This window comes from Marmota flaviventris, chromosome 16 (genome assembly GCF_047511675.1).
Source record: "Marmota flaviventris isolate mMarFla1 chromosome 16, mMarFla1.hap1, whole genome shotgun sequence".
Lineage (NCBI taxonomy): Eukaryota > Metazoa > Chordata > Mammalia > Rodentia > Sciuridae > Marmota > Marmota flaviventris.
In genome coordinates, this window is record NC_092513.1 from 40453141 (window position 1) to 40470719 (window position 17579).

Sequence of the window (17579 nt, forward strand, 5' to 3'; positions counted from 1 at the left end):
ATTTTCATTACAAGTACAAATCAGGTCAAATACAATAAAATCTTCTATCAAACTTGGTACTTCCAGTTTTTAAGAAAGGGGGTGGAGGGCAGGAAGATAGAAAAAGAAAGGGTCATGTTCTTAAACTTTCTATATCTGGTATCTCCCCTCCTAAATATATTTTACAAAGCTTGGCTCAGTTTCTCTACACAAATCAAGTCCAAGTAATTTTTATTCATCTCAACAGTGTAAGACAAGCTGTCCTCAAAAAGGGAATGGTATAGTAATGACCATTGATTATGATTATGAAACCACTAAAGGAGGATTCTTATTTGTTAACATCGATTTTAGTAAATTCTTCCTGAAATCATTACCAAGACCTGTTATACTGCCTGTGCTAAATTTGTAGTTGAGGAAGAATTTTTTGTTTAGTTTGTGTCAATTGCACTCAAATCTGAATGAGTTGAAGAATTCCCCTCTCTTTACCACCACCATGATTTTAGATATATGTTTCATATTCTCATGACTGTTTCCAACATAGTACTTACGTATTTCCAAATTTAACAAGTTATTGTTACTTGTCAACATTGCCAACTCTTAAATATCTTGATCTGATTTCCAACACATTTAAATTGCCAGCCACTGAATTATGAAGAAACACAAAAGGTGACCCTACAAATTGGAGTAGTTAATGAAGCTCCATATTCTAGAGAGACTAGCTCAAGATCCGCCATGAGTACAGCAACGGTTACTGTTAATGTGAAAAATCAGGATGAGGGCCCTGAGTGCAACCCTCCAGTCCAGACTGTTCGAATCAAAGAAAATGCACCAGCAGGGACAAGAAGCAGTGGATACAAAGCATATGACTCAGATACAAAAAGTAGCACTGGAATAAGGTATTTATCATTCTATTGTTCACTCCAAATTTATTGTGTTTTAAAGATTTATAATTTACTTATTGTCATTTCACTTATAATACTTTTTATGACTTTAATTCATTGTTGTTAAACAGGTATAGGAAAATAAGTGATCCAAAAGGGTGGGTCACCATTAATGAAGATTCAGGAATAATCACAGTTTTCCGAAGTCTTGACAGAGAGGCAGAGGCCATCCCAAGTGGTGTATATAATGTTACCGTCCTTGCGTCAGATCAAAGTAAGAAATGTGTTTTTAAGCCTGCTACATACATCTTTGGCAATATACTTCCATTTTAAAAAGTGACTCTAGACACTTTTAATTTTTCCCCAAAATGACATATAAAGTAATTGAGAGATTTGCTATAATTTATTAACTCATGTCTGCTTTCTAATAGCATTTCCAGGGTTAAATGTAATTATAAAGCAATTTAGTCACAGACATACTTGAAACAGTAACATATTAATATTAAATAATTAGGAAAAATTGAGAAAATGACTTTGGTAAAACTAGCTTCAATTTATCTACTCATTTCTCTTAAAATCTTCATTTTATTGGGAAAGTTTATTACAGGGAGAACATACTTATTGCCACATAGCACACTTCTGGAAAGCAATTATAACTTTTACAGGAATTTAACAGTATATTGAGGGGCTAGAATTGTGATTAAACACATTATACAAAGATAAATCATCCTCACAGTAAATGATATAGTTATAAAATTAGACAAAACTATAATAAATACTATAATACTATAATAAATACGTTATTATGCTCTCACTTGCAAAATTAGGATTCAGCCATGATTTTGGAAGACGATTTAGGTATTCCAATTCTCTCTGAATGAATTCTGGAATATACTCAGTGACTAGTCTCCTTAAATATTGTTCTTCTGCTATTCTTTTCTTTTTTTTTCTAGAATTCCCATTAGATGAATGTTGCTATTTTATTTCTACTGGAATTTGAGCTGTAATTTCCTTTTTAAATAATTAATGCATTTTCTTTAAATCTTGGAAGAGTCTAACCATACCTGCTTCAAAGAAGTCTTACATAGAATTAATCTAACAGTGATTTTGTTGGATTTTAACATTGCTCCTTTGGGAATTTTAATTGGCAGGCTTATATTAAGTGGGAAGTATTTGGTTTGCTTTCTGCTTCTATTTTTTTCCTCTTCTACTGTACCCCATCTCAGCTAGCAGTCTTGTAGTTGCTTGTACCTGCTTTTTTTCTGGCCCATGGTTCAGGACCAGTTTTGAATCTGGAGTCCCAAGTATTCCTGGCCCACAATGGCACTGGAACTACTGCAGGTCCAGTCGCTGGTTATGACTGCCTGGTCCTCTGGCTTTCCTATGTTGATAGCTCCCTATGAGACAGAGCCTCAGGTTTTTTTCTTCCTCTTCTTCGTCTCAGTGTTCAAGGCATGTTTAATAATTAAAAGGAATAACTGATTGAGAGACAGGACTCCTGACCCATGCTCTTCAACTTCATACCTAATAACGTCATTTACTAATTTGTGTCCCAGATTTATTTCTGCTTTGTCTTTGAATCTTCCAGATTTGTCAGTGTAGTGCCTTGTACAGAGTACTTACTCAGTAAGTTTTTGCCAAATATATAGATTAATTACTTAAACTACACCCATGGTGATTATTTCAGTTTGCAAGTGATTTTTCACTCTTAGAACATTTTCATATACTATTTTTGTTTTATGCTCCAAAATATTTATCTTCTATCATTAACTTTTCTTGGAAAACCTTAAGCGCTTCCTGTAAAAATGGATATTGAAATCTACACTCTCTAGTATGGTTTTCAAAGATCCCCAGCCCTTTTCTCCACTCTCAATTTCCTGCTCCCTGCTCTCTGCTTCTTCCTTTATTTTCTCCAGATCAGGGGTGTATACAACATGCTTTCTGACCTCCTTGAATTTTCCCATGCTTTCAAACATTCCAGAAGTACTATTGTTCATACTCTTTTCCTTTCTCCTCTTAAAAACCAATCAAAATTCACCTCTATAAAGATTTCTATCTTTATTGTAGTGAATTCTTGAATGGGTGAACATACCTAATATAGTAGTTATTCTCTACAATCCACTTGAATATAGTATTCTATTCTTATTTTTCCTTTTTTTTTTTTTTTTTAGTACTGGGCATTGAACTTAAGGGAGCTCAACCACTGAGCCAGATCCCTAGCCCATTTTATATTTTTAGTTAGAGACAGTGTCTTGCTGAGTTGCTTAGGGCTTAAGCTAAATTGCTGAGGCTTGCTTTGAACTTGTGATCCTCCTGCCTCAGCCTCCGAAGCTGCTGGGATTAAAGGCCTCCTGTGATACTACACCTGGCCATAATATTCTTTTAACATTCCCTGAGGACTTAGCTTGTGGCTGTGCTAGTAACAGTAACTTATAGGTACTCAACAAGTATTTAAAAATTTTCAGTGTATTATTTTTTGGCAAAAACTTCAAACATTAAAAATGTATTTTTCCTTTGATTTTCCTAGATGGGAGAACTTGTACAGGGACACTGGGGATTATACTTGAAGATGTGAATGATAATGGCCCGTACATACCTAAGCAGACAGTAGTAATCTGCAAACCTACTATGTCCTCAGCGGAGATTGTTGCTGTTGATCCTGATGAACCCATAAATGGCCCACCATTTGATTTTAGTTTTAGGAGTTCCGATTCAGAAGTACGGAAAATGTGGAGACTGATGAAAATTAATGGTATGTGTTTCGAAATGTTGCCCTTTTCTTTTCAATGTCATCTAGATGTTTCTTGATGAAACAGAATAACGCAGTTCTCATTTTGGGCCGGCTCTAGGCCTCTCTAGTGTCTGCCTGTAATTCTATGCCAGAGTTTCTTGAGGCAAAGTTTCATGAGTTTGCATTTCCCACTCTAAGAACCCATCCACATAGATTCTTTACATGACAATCATACCTTACATTATAAGGGAATCCCTCTCTTTTGCATATTCGTCCTCTGGGAAGTGGAGTCTGAGGCAGTCGCTCAAGCAGAATATGTATTAAGAAATTTGCTTGAAATCAGCTGTGAGAGGAAGGACTGGGAAAAGGAGAAATGGAGGTACAGCGCAGACCAGTAACAGTGAGCTGATCCTATGGGGAGTCTGAGCTCAGGTCCAGTGGTTCCATGTCGATTCCCCAATCTCTGTCATTGCTCCATTGGTGGACGAGGCAGCCCAAAGGAATATGAGTTTGAGTAAAAGGGATACTCACAGAAGACACTGATGGCAGTCCTGAATTGCATAGGGATCTGGTGCCCAGACAGTGTCCCCCATGCCATCACTCCTGTCTACCCCTGTGTTGACTCCTGACCATTTTGTGTCTGTTGGTTTTCTTGGGATCCTTCCTCAACTTGGTTCCCAGTCTTTACTTTAGACTTCAGCCCATAATGGTCTTTGGTGACAAGAATGGTGAAAGTGAAGGTGACCTTTCCATTTTCACCTTCCCGTCATTCTCTACATCCGCAATTCCCCATCTCCTGCTTACCTGCCTGTGGACCATGATGTTGGTACTGCTGGTTATCAGGGACGAGTCCTGCTCCCTCACTTGTTGAAGTATAATATTAGAGAAACATGCTAAGGCAAGCATATAAAAGAGGGTTTATTTAAAAAGGGGTAACATAGATTTCTTCTGGGAGGGAGAACAGGGCCATAGCTCGTATCCTGGTATCTGCAGAAGTGAGAGAGTTTGGCCTTTTTATATGTCCTAGGCTTCCTTGTTCTCCTGCTCCCTTTCCCTTATTTCTCTCCTTCCTGCATAGGTGACTAGGTGACTAGGTGAGAAGCAGATGGGCTGGAGGGGCCAAGGTGAAGTGATCTGGGCAGGAAGGGGACTAATTTACAACTCCCTGTAGGAGGGAGAGGTTACCTTAGCAACAGGTTGGAGCAGGGTCAGGTTATCTTGATAAGGGTGGAGGAAGAGCTCTGAAGGAATTAACAGTTCAGTCCCTCCATTCTCTGGATCTGACCCTTGCCTATCTATCTGCCTGTCTAATTCTGGCTGCAATGTCATGCTCTGCTAGTTTTTATGACTCAAGAACCTCTGTAAATTCAGTGAAGTTTGCTTTAAAATATCCTTGACCATCGCTAAATCCCACCTTTTCAGTGACTGACTCTCACATTCCTATTAGGACAAATTAGAAAAGAAAGGTGAGAAAATGTAAAGTGGGATGGGATAGGGAAAGGAAAAGAAGGACCTGTAAAAGTAAGTAAGCTACTGACTGTGTCTTGAAGTCTGTCTTGTGAACTTACAAAATAGCTTTAAAACAATATTCCATTTTGTGTGTATTCTTTCTTAAGAAGAGTTAACCTTATTCTTAGATTTTTGACTTTTCTATTCATTTGGTGTCATAACATCATTGTTTTAAATAATGTTGATAGGAAATGATAATTTTAAAAATATATATCCCTACTTGCTGGGTGCAGTGTCGCATACCGGTGATTGTAACAATTCAGGAGGCTGAGGCAGAAAGATCACAAGTTCAAAACCAGCCTCAGCAACTTAGTGAGAACTTCAGCAACTTAGCAGATCATCTCAAAGTAAAAAATAAAAAGGGCTGGGATGTAGCTCAGTGGTAAAGCACCCCTGGGTTTAACCCACAGTACCCTGCCCCCAAAATATATTCATACACACACACACACACACACATATATACATACTTTGGCAAAAGTATGTCCAAAACTTTGTGGGTTTTGTTTTGTTTTGTAGTTCTGAGTATTGAACTCAATGCTTTGCACATCCTGGGCAAGTTTTATACCCCTGAGCTACACTCTAAGCCCTCAAATTATATTATTTTAAAGAGTTACTGCTCTGTGTGAGTTCATCCCAAACCAGGGAAACAACAAGTTAAGAAACACCAAGAAAAGACTTTGAAGTCATATGGTCAAATGCTGGCCTCACCATTTATTAGTTCTGTAAATCTGAACATACTGTTTATTTTGTTTGAGTATCAATTTACTCATGTGTAAAGTGGGATTATTTCAGAAAGTAAATGAGATCATGAATGAAATAGACCATAGCACACTGTGAATCATTAGTTTTGGTTTTGTTTGTCTTATTATTTTTATTATTCCTTGTATAATAAACTTGACAAGTTAACCATGGTTTATCTTAAAATATTAATAATTTTCTCACCTAAACATCCAATTTACATTTAGAGCCTCAAACACCGCACACACAAAAAAATCAGAATGTCCAATTGGGCATTTAAGTGAGCGAGGGATTGTCCTTTGGCATGTGACAACCATATTTAGTATCATGTCTTTCGTTCTGAATCCAAAACTGGGCTTGTGGTCTAGACCTCTTCCTACCTTTGATCTAACAACAAAAAAAAAAAAAGTCAAAACAAAAATCTGTGCAGGTGGACCCAGTGTCCTTTAGGAGATGCAGTTCTAGCAGTTTGACCTATGACCTACTAATATGTTCAAAGTCAGGTGTGTTCTAAGTTGTTAGGATCTGTCTCTGATAATAAATCACAAGTGTGTGTGTTTACTCGGCACAGTATATGAGAAAAAATAAAGGGAGATACCCAGAATTTCAGATCATTCCTTTCTGATAAATCTCATATGAAAGGAAATATGCACTGACTGGTTTAATTGAACATTTTACAAATATGATAAAAACCAACCTCTTATGCCCCTTAGTTATGATAAAAGGATTTGTTTATGAACAGATAAAATATATTATTTCAAGACCAACTTTTATGTGCAATATGCAATGGCTGTAGGTTAGAACTATTCAGACCATTCACTTTACAGTCTGCTAGCAGTTGTGCTATCCCATTGAATATCCATTTGTAGGTAAATATGATAACTGTCTGATAAATAGTTATTTTTTGCCCAGGACAAATCAGTGATGTTCTATAATGTTTGGTTTTATTTCTTCCTCAGATACAGCGGCAAGTCTTTCTTATCAGAATGATCCTCCATTTGGGTCCTATGTAGTACCAATTCAGGTTACAGATAGACTTGGCTTCTCTGCAGTCACTTCACTGAATGTTGTTATATGTAACTGCATTACCGAAAATGACTGCACCTTTCGCACAAGTGGAAGGACTGGCAACGGAGAAGTAAAACTTGGAACGTGGGCCATCCTGGCAATATTGTTGGGCATAGCATTGCTATTTTGTAAGTCCTTTCTTGAATTTCAATAACAGTCTCTAAGGTAACTTCCAAGACACATTCTTATAACCGGCACTCTCACCTATAGCTGATTGTTTGCATATAGCTTAGTTTCTATTTAACACATAAATATTTGTAGTGAATATTTTAAGTGCACTTATGTGGAGCTCTGGAGTCTCCTCAATTAGCATAGACATATGTCTTTCAGTGTAGACATAACAGCATGTGGCATGCACTTGCCACATGTATTTAGAGCAAACTTTTGTATACTGCTTTGACATAAGCAGTCTCACTTATATGCTCTAGAAAGTTATGATTTATTTTGCGTATGAATCATTGTAAATTCATACTTTCACATTATCTTATGATAGACTTAAGTAGAGTTCTTTCTTTCTTTCTCCAGGTATACTATTTACATTAGTCTGTGGGACTTCTGTGATAAACAAACAACCAAAAGAACTGCCTGATGATTTAGCCCAGCAGAACCTCATTGTGTCGAACACGGAAGCTCCTGGAGATGACAAAGTGGTAAGTCATTTGTCTTAAATAAATACAAAGGATGAATTAGTGTATAATGTAGATTCTTTCTAGAAAGATCTTTTCTGAGCAAAGTTCTTTTGAGATCAGGTAATTTACCATAAAATGTCATCTCCCTCATGGAACAGATAAAAATGACTGATTTCTCTGGGGACACATGGTATTTTGATTTGGCCACATAGTGCTAGTTTATAGTAAAAATCCTTTAGCATGTCATTAGTACTTTCTACTTCAGATGTTTCATGGTTTCAGTGTTAGGCCTAGTTTTCTGCATCTATTTAAATTACTGCTTCTGCTGTAAACATGTTGCATTTAATTAGTCACAGATCGCCAGGGTAATTGTTTTAAATTTTTTTCTGGCAACAGCAATAAAATTGCTACAAGCTTTGATCATCGTGGGAAGAAGTTTAATGGATTTTTTTTCTGGCTGTAATGTGGGTTAGAGAAGAGCCTGAGGTTGAATGTCCAAAAGAGCAGTGCTAGCAAGTGACAAATATTTCTCTGACTTTTTTCTAGCCCAATATGTGGAAGAGGAGCAAGTAAATTCCTTATATAAAGCATAATTAATGCTCAGAGCAGAAAAAATTTGGAAAATAAAAGCCTGAGGTATTTAAGGAGAGATTGAAAGAAATAAAACTTAAATTACATTAGTGGCCAGAGCTTTGATGTTCTTGGTATCTTCCCTGCTTGGTTTATTATTTGCATTTATGTGGATTGCAAGAATACATTATTACAGCTAAGATTCTTACAGCAACATTATTCTTTTTATTCAGTTGAAGTGAACGGAATTGCTGAACAAAAAGGCTGATTATTATTTCTGTTTCCCCCTTGTCAGATAAAAGGGGATGGATTTACCTATGAAAGTAACATTTCATAATTTAACTATGAAAGCAAATGTATATGAGACCGTAGTAATGCTTTGGGGTGTGAGATGCAGGAAGGAGGTAACAACCGAAGTTGTGCAATATAAGAAGCTTTTAAAGAAGGAATTATACATCAAGCTTTCCAATTTATCCAAGTGCCACTGACAGCTGCAACTTGTTTCTTATGATAAGACCCTAAATTTAATATTGGGATTGTAATAGTCAGATGCTCGGGATTGACAAAACAGGCTTAGTTTCTGTCCCCAGAGAGCTTACTACTTTCTAGGACACAAAACAAATCAAGGCAAATTTCAGTAATGATGTTGATTTTTCTTTGTCTTTTTTTTTTTGTGTGTGTGTGTGTGTTGTTATTATTATTCTTTTCTGTAATTTCCCCAATGCAAATTGTTTTCATTTCAGTATTCCACAAATGGCTTCACAACCCAAGCTGTGGGTGCTTCTGGTCAGGGAATTTGTGGCACCGTGGGATCCGGAGTCAAAAATGGAGGGCAGGAGACCATCGAAATGGTGAAAGGACACCAGACCCTGGACTCCTGCCGGGGGGTTGGGCATCATCACACGCTGGATTCCTGCAGGGGAGGACACGTGGAGGTGGACAACTGCAGATACACTTACTCCGAGTGGCACAGTTTCACTCAGCCCCGACTTGGAGAAGTGAGTTTCCCTAGGTGTTCTACAAATCTATTTTAATTTCCCTTAAACTTTATAATGATAAAGATTTTACGTTTATTTCTATCTCTGTTTTTATTTAATTATGAATCTGCTCATTGGAAGTAGTTTCTTCTTAATTCTGATTTAGTTATGTTCCGATTTGAGTAGTTATTTACTTTTCCTCAGATGTTGTTTGGGTTTTATTATTCTTCATGAAATCAGATGTGATGATATTTAAATTATTCTCTCAAGACTTTGTGCTAACATTTCACATCTGACAACTCATGTCTTAGAATCCAGAAGTGTAGTACAAGACAATACCCATGTGCTTCATCACTGAGCCTGTCTGTGGATATCTGAGCTCATATCCATGTGGGTTCAGTTTAATACATGCATTTTCACTTTTCGCCATCATATTTGAAAGGGGAAATGTCTGATTACCTAAAATGAACACTAGTTACTTGCTGCCTTGTGTGTGACAAATAGAAACTTGCTATATACTGAATTGATAGTGTGATTCTTGATCATACGGACCAATCATGTGCATTTTTTATATGTAGGAATCCATTAGAGGACACACTCTGATTAAAAATTAAACAATGAAAGGTAAATCAAAGCAATTATTTTTATGTTAGTACGTTTTGGTGTTTAAAATAATAATAATAAAATGTGTTGTGTTTTTCCCCTTGACAGAAGGTGCATCAGTGTAATCAGGATGACAGTCACAAGCACGCTCAAGACTATGTCCTTACGTATAACTATGAAGGAAAAGGATCGTCAGCTGGTTCTGTGGGCTGTTGCAGTGAACGACAAGACGAAGATGGCCTTGAATTTTTGGATCATTTGGAGCCCAAATTTAGGACACTGGCAGAAGCATGCATAAAGAGATGAACATGGTCTCATAAGTCAACCAAAGCCAGTGGCTTATCATCTTTTAATTTGTGTTCCTCTTCCTTTTAGTTACAAATGAGGATTTTTCAAAACAGAAGATGTTATGTTTGGAACTTTTCTCTGTTTATTTTGCACAATCTCTTTGGCCAAATGCATATTTACGGGAAACCAAATAAGTACACAATTGTTTGGACTTCCATGTAGTTTTTGATTACGTGCTCCCAAGTACATTTATTTACAAACAGGAAACTTGCATTATTGTTTACATTTGGGTATAATGACAACAGCCAATTCATAATGCAATAAAATTTAATTAATTCAAAACTGTATTTAAAGACCACTTGAAATATAACCTAATAGAAGAATGTAGAGAATATTATCTCTGGTTAATTAATTACTTAGTTATTTGTGTGGTGCTTGGAAACTGTTGTTTTTCTAAACATTCTAAAATGTGTACACTTTATCTTGCTTTATTTTGTAGCATGACCTTTCTTCGTAATGGGCAGGGAGTTTTCTAACTAGATATTGATTGTTATTATAATTCCATTTTGGTAGAGCTCACTTTTAGATTTTATTCCATGTAGAATCTTATACTGAGTCTATAATTTCCCTGTTACCGACTCTGTTAGTGAAATTTGTTTCAAAAGTGTTTTCAGAATGTTTTTGCTCTTGCAGTTTTTTTGTCTTTGAAATGCCCAGTGGTATGTCTGTCTGTCTGTCTGTCTCTCTCTCTCTCTCTCTCTCTCTCCTATTTGTCTTCTATTTTTTTCAAAAACTTCTACTTAGGTTAGAGAATCCAGATATTTTTCAAAGTTGTCTCTCTTTTTCCTTTTGTATAAAGTGAATTCTTTTTGTTTTATGTAAGCATATGTATTCTTTTTTTTTCTGAAAATCAATGTGTTAACTTTATTGTTTTAAATATCTTGGTGATTGCTTCATTACCTCCTCAACAAAGAATTTTGCCATTGAAACTGTAGAACTATGTTATGATGTTTTAGATGCAACATTCTATGTTAACAAAAGGACTGGTGTAATTAGATTGGGATGAGGATATTTAGTGTGCAGTAGCACAGTTATAGTTCATATCTTTAAAGCAAAGGATACAGTTTATAAATACCAAATAGTGTTGATTGTTTGAAATAAGCTTCAAAATACAGGGATCTTGAAAGTTCTCTAGGATGACAATTTTGCAGTTTTTTGTTTTGTTTTGTTTTTAAGATAAGATGGTTAGTCCTATCTGTTTGTAAAGGTTTTTTTTTTTTTTAATATTACACAGTTACAGTTTTTAGCAAATATACCAATGAGCCAGACAACTTAAATTTTAAAACAATAAGACAAAATTAAACTTAATAGCCAAGCAAATTTCAGATTTATGGCTTACTTCATTGAATTCTTTATGTGTGCAAATATATGGACATTCTAAATATATTTCTAATATTTAATATTGTTAATAATGTGCCTGCCTTGAATGTACAAGGTTGGCTTATAACAATTATTTTTCAAAATTAGCATTGGATAGTTATTCAGTAACCATCTATCTTTTCAAAAGTTTCATTACTACTCAGTCAAAAATACAATTTCCCAGAATTATTTTTAATAAATTATGTTTAAAAATCTTGTGTATTACTAGTTATGCAATTTTTAAAAATGAGTGTGAATTTTTTGGGTCTGATATGAATTTAAAGGGTCATGCTTTTCTGATATAGAGAAATTGAGTCCCTTTTATAGACTCCTGTTATACATTTTTAGAACTTCAAGTTTGATTCAGAGAGATCTTTGGAGCACTGTTCTATTTGTCTCAACACATTTATGTTCATGCCATTATAAGAACTGTGAAGCTGGGGTCCTGATTAAATTGCGTTCTTTTTTCTTGTGTGTATTTCTATCATTTTAAAGTGGGGAATATACTAGAACTCCTTTCCTATGATGGTTGTAAGACACTTGAATAAAAAATGGTTTTTAAGCATGAAAGTCATATAGAGTGGTCCACCTAAAAAGGCACATGATAAATGATTTTAAATAAGTCAAATGTACAACCAATTCATGTTAACAAAAAAAAAATCAATTAAAATAGGATAGTGGGGAGATCTTTTTTTTAAAAAATCTTACAACATGTCAATCAATAATATGTCTCTTCATAATGATTGCTTGATGACTGGGTCTTAGATTGGGTCTCAGCTGTTCAGAACATATATTGCAAAGATTGCTGAGATGCATCCATGTAAGATGACCTAGTTTGTGATACTATGAAATTACAAAGTCGAACTTGGATGGAAAACAAAACCTCTTCTTAAACTGGGTGCTAATTCTGGAGCCCTATAAAAAAAATTACACATTTAAGATTCCTTAGCTGCTTTTCTAGCTGTCTTGCTAAACATTAGCAATCACTTGTTGAAAGTCTGTGTCTTTCTGGTGGTTGCCATAATAACCCTAAGGGCAACGACTCCAGGGTAAGATTCCTTGATACAAGTCTCTGAGACACACTCTTGATAGAATTTGAGAAGTCATTTAAACCTTCTTTGCCTAGTTTCCTCACTTGTATTGAGCTGGGTGGAGAAGACTACTTGAATGGATTCCTGTCAGTATTAAAAGAGTTAATTCATAGGAATTGGTGCAGAGTTGCTGTCAATGTGTCTTTAGTACCCGCTCTGCTTTACAGCTGTTTGCTTGCCTTGTCACTTGGCTTCACCTTTCCCAGAAGCCCAACCAGCATTTTACCTGTGATGGCCTTTGGCAACTTCATGGTTCATAATAGCTTCTAGGTCTCTCATTCTTGGTATTGAGAAAGCTACATCTTATTCATAAATCAGGAGTCAGTGTGATGCAATTTTTGATCAGCCATATTTTGCCTCAAGGAGGCCAAATCTTAGGATTCCCCAAAGTAATAGGTGGTGCTTCTTTACAGGAGGAAAGCATTATTAGTTCAATACAGTTCTATTTGGTTTCTCCCTATAATTATTTCCTGCTTTTTTTTTGAAAAAAAAAAAAAAAAATCCTTATCTTAAGATAAGGTGGTTACTTACTGTTTTTTTTATCTTGGATCCTGATTCCCTCATGCAAAATCTGACTTTGACTAGGCTTCCTCCTTAGTCTTCATCTCTATCCCTTTTCCTGGGAAACTGGTGGAAATCTTGACAACTTATTTTGCTCTGCTCAACACTGTTAGTAACATCCTGAGTCTAAAAATACTTTTTCTTCTATGTGTTTAGATCCTCCTTCAGTAAAAGAAGTCCTAAGAAGTTACATGATACATGATGTCTATGAAGACTTAACAGCTCTAATTCAGCTCTTCTGTGAGGTTCTTGTTAACCCTCTAGGATTTCAAGCTCATTAAGTAAAAAACAAATATGTTATGCTTCACACCAGATCAGGTTCTTCTGAGTTTCCCATCTGAATCATGTGCTCCTAATTACTTAGACTTGAATCTTTGATCTCTATCTCTTCTTTGCATAACTCATCCTATTTGTTGTCCAAAACTGCAACAATGTTTTTGCGAATTTTCAACACAATTTCATTCCTTAAAAAATTCATTTTTATGACAGTCACTTAATGCCTTCCCAGTGCAGTCATGCATGCTCTTCCTAGTATGCACTATAAAGCCTGTGCTTCTATGACACAAGATGAATCAGCTTCTCTCTCCACCCGCATACTCTAATGCAGGTCTCGACATGGTGGATTGAGCAAGGAGTAGACCAATGCCTGTAAAACATGTTATGTGATGCTTGGCACAGAGTTAGTATTCAACACATGTGAAAAAAATTCCAGATGATGCCAAACAAACTGTAGTGTGTGAACTTGTGCCCCACTCTTCCCAAGCCAGGTGTTCCTACTGATGACCTGCATCCTATCTCACTTATTCCCCACTCCTCTCTTCATTATGCTCCCACCAGAACCCCATGCAAACTCTCCACATGTCTCAGCTCCACTGGTGTTTGTGCCTCCGATTTCTTCCCTCTTTTCTTCATACAACTGCCCCCAAAGAACAGACATGATCATGGCGTTCTACTGCCTACAGGCTACTTATGGCTTTGTAGGATAAACTGGAAACAAAATCACATTCAAACCCCCATCTCCTTGTACCCCATACACAGCTACCTGTGGTACAACTGGTTACAGGCACATTCGCACAGTTCCTGGTGGTAGGGGGTAGGTGGTAGTCCAGGTAGCTTAACTGGACCACAATACGTGGTTGGCACCTCCATACATACTCTCCATCTTGCTCATGTTGGATCCTACATCTGCAGTGTTCTGGCTCACTCATTGTTTATTTCTTCCTTTGAAAAAATATGACTTTTTGAAGATCTAGTTCAAAGACATCTCCTGTAAAAAGAATTTGTATGTCTAGAGAAGATTCATTGATACAGTTTTCACCTACAAGCTTATATGTATAAGTGTGTGTGCGTGTCTTTCCTCATATAGGAAACTCACTGAGGTTGAAAAAAAATAAAGATGCATATCCTTACAATGCTATCTGGCAATATTTTTTTTTTCCCACCAATATTTTTTCAAGTATTGGAGATTGAATCTTAGGGTGTTTTACCACTGAGCCAGGTATCCCCAGTCCTTTTTTATTTTTTATTTTGAAACAGGGTCTTGCTAAATTGCTGAAGTTCTCCCTAAGTTGCTGAGCCTGGCTGTGAACTTGAAAGTCTACTTCCTCAGCCTCCCTAGGGGTTCACAGGTGTGTACCATTGCTCATGGCCTGTCAATACATTTTGATGAAATAAAATTGCATTGACCAATTCTCAATGGAAAAAAAAAAAAAAACTATTGAAGATGAAAAACTAGGATTTTTGGTGGTTCCTACCTTATTTCCCTTGGCATTAATGTTCCATTGTAGACATAATGCTTTTAAGACCCTGCATTGAATTCTTTCTCTAATGCAGAGATACTGAGTTAAAGATTTGCATTTACAACTTTGTACAAGAAAGCAAAGTTCTGAGGTTCTGGAACACTTTCCCTCTGGTGCATAGTGTGGGTGGCAGACAGCAGAGATACTGCCCCAGCATTGTGGTTTGGGTCAGCTGAAAGAGTCCTACCACCAATAATTGCACAATCCTGCTTGTAACCAGCTGTACCACAGTAAAATATAACCATCAAGCGCTCTTGTCTGTCTTCTTCACTGTATGCCAGCACATAGAGGAGTGGACACTCCACAGATTTGTTGGATGAATGAGTGAGTGAATGTATTAGGTACCGGACCAAGATTAGATCTCAACATTGCCTTTTTTTCCTCATTGGCCAATGTGAAAATACTTTTGCAACTATTCCTTCATATTCTAATGCTATAGTGATTATTTTATTTATTTATTTTTTAACTAAAGAAGCACTTGTGAGAAAAAACAACTTAAGAATGAAACAGAAACATTCCCAGCATTAGCTGGACAGGACTGTCCCTCATATGGTAAAATAACAGGAAGATTGGGCCCATATCTTGTGTGTCATTTTTTGGAATATTATCAGCTCATAGCACAGCTTGGGGGATTTAAGAAATGATTCTTGAGTTTGCCAAAGCTACATTAATTATTATTTTTTAAAATATTTTTTAGTTGTGAATGAACACAATACATTTTTTAAAATTTATTTTTATGTGATGCTGAGGAGCGAACCCAGTACCTCAACACATGATAGGAGAGCATTCTACCACTGAGCTACAACTCCAGCCTCGCCATTAATTATTTTTGCGCTGTCTTCAACTCAAGAATTGTCTTGTGAAACCAGAAAGCAGGGAAGGGGCAAACAGATTTAAGAGGTTCCTCTGAGTTAGACGGGGAGGACACTGTGGCAGGGCATCTCAGAACTCCTGTGTGCACAGAGAGAAAGCCTTTAGTAGGCCCCACCTTCCTGTTCTCTTACCACATGAGGGACAGACCTGTCCAGCTAATGCTGGGAAGCTTTCGGTTTCATACACGGCAGACAGCTATGTGCCTTGTTTCTGCCCTTTAGGGGGGTATCATTTCTATGCATTCTTGTTATTACAATTTAATAATAATAATAATTTCTGTTAATAATTTTCTCTCCACTGGTTTGGGTTTCTGAGATTTGGGGGTCTGAGGTCTCTCCCTGCCTGTCTATGTCTTAGGAGCAACTTAAATTGCTTTTGCTTAAATTTTATTTTAGAGTGCAGTTCACAATTATCTGTATCAGGATCACTTGTGGTGTTTATTAGAATAAAGATTCCATATTGGATCAAAACCAGAGACAACAGACTGGTGGGGGAGGAATGGAATTCTTCACTTTTTAATATTTTCTAGATCATGTTTGCATTCTCCAAAGCATGAGTACCATTGATAGGGATTTAGTCCATTGGTTTATGTGATTATTTGAGGGTTTATGAAGAAAGTGTTTTAAGTTTGCTGTTAGAAGCTTCTTCATATATAAGATATGTTAAGCATAACGTTAGAAATGTAAGAGTTTATACACTCTTACTAATAAAATACCACAACCTCAGTAAATTAAGTATTTCAGAATGTATATTTTCCCTCATGGCTTCTATTTACCATATGGGAGAGAACTGGAGGAATAATCTTGGAACATAACCAGGCCACATAATAAGCATAATAAAAAGGAACTAACTTTACCACATTACTGCTCTTAGTCAATAAGATGCATGCACATTGTGTTGCATATATTCCAAAGTCCAAGTGGGAATATCAAATCTTCGGAGACAATAGGACTAGAAAGGTCAACTCCAGATGAAATTGGTGACTGGCCAGGAGGTGACAGCTGTTCGGTTATGCTATGCCGTCCTGTGGAGGCCATGTAGGATAAGGTGACAAATTATCTCCATTGAATGATTTCTGTATGGTCAGGACTCAGAGAGGGGCCTATGAACAGGGAGGTGGATAGGGGCAGAACCAAGTCTTTTCTGCTTAAAATATATTTCCATGGGAAAGAGGTCAACTGGAAAATTTCTAGGAATCAAGAACCTGAGGAAATTAGAGGCTAGGAAAGCCAGAGCTGAAAGTGTCTGAGGGTCTTGATATACAAAACTCTGATGCAAAATTACCATTCAAACAAGGGAAAATATTGATCTCAAGAAGTAAGAGAAGAATGAACGATTCTACACACCTGCAAGGATGTTTGTCTCAGGGGCATTAATTACGTGAAGAATTGAACTAAATGTCCCATGTCAGAGAAATAATTAAATTATTTATGTTATTGTGAGACAATGACCACAATTGAGGACAATGGATATAATTATCATGGCCACTGACTTTGTAGTCAGATACAGATCAGTGTCACAGCTTGTTCTCACTGAATAAACTTTTGAAGCAAATGCACAATAAAAAACTCTGGCTTAGTGTTTGATTTATCAAAAGATTAATAAATCACAGTTATTAGTTTTGGTACAAGGATGATGATGATTGAATATCATGCAGTTATTTTATTTTGAAGAGAATGGAAAAGTCAAAGCATAGTATTAATAAAAAGAGAATAAATTTTTGGGTCAGTGCAATCCCAAACTTAAATAAACATAAGGCCATGTGTAATATAATAAAATATTGAGTGATTATCTCGAGGTCATGGAAATATCTTTTATGTGTTTCTGTGTTTTTATTTTATAATGAACATGTATTATTTATAA

General features: G+C 36.3%; 1 protein-coding gene across 2 annotated transcripts in view; it reads left to right on the forward strand.

Moving 5' to 3' along the window:
- The window catches only part of Dsc2 (desmocollin 2), a 30826-nt gene extending 20835 nt beyond the window's left edge, over window positions 1–9991 (forward strand). Inside the window, exons 10-16 of one of the 2 annotated variants that reach the window (XM_027935680.2) lie at window positions 619–875; window positions 992–1134; window positions 3388–3612; window positions 6798–7034; window positions 7432–7556; window positions 8849–9103; window positions 9794–9991. In XM_027935680.2, the coding sequence (XP_027791481.2) occupies window positions 619–875; window positions 992–1134; window positions 3388–3612; window positions 6798–7034; window positions 7432–7556; window positions 8849–9103; window positions 9794–9991 (1440 nt within the window). Of the gene's footprint in view, window positions 1–618; window positions 876–991; window positions 1135–3387; window positions 3613–6797; window positions 7035–7431; window positions 7557–8848; window positions 9104–9660; window positions 9697–9793 lie in introns of those variants that run through there. The other variant, XM_027935681.2, reaches the window with a different exon arrangement.
- Window positions 9992–17579: the final 7588 nt, after the last annotated feature.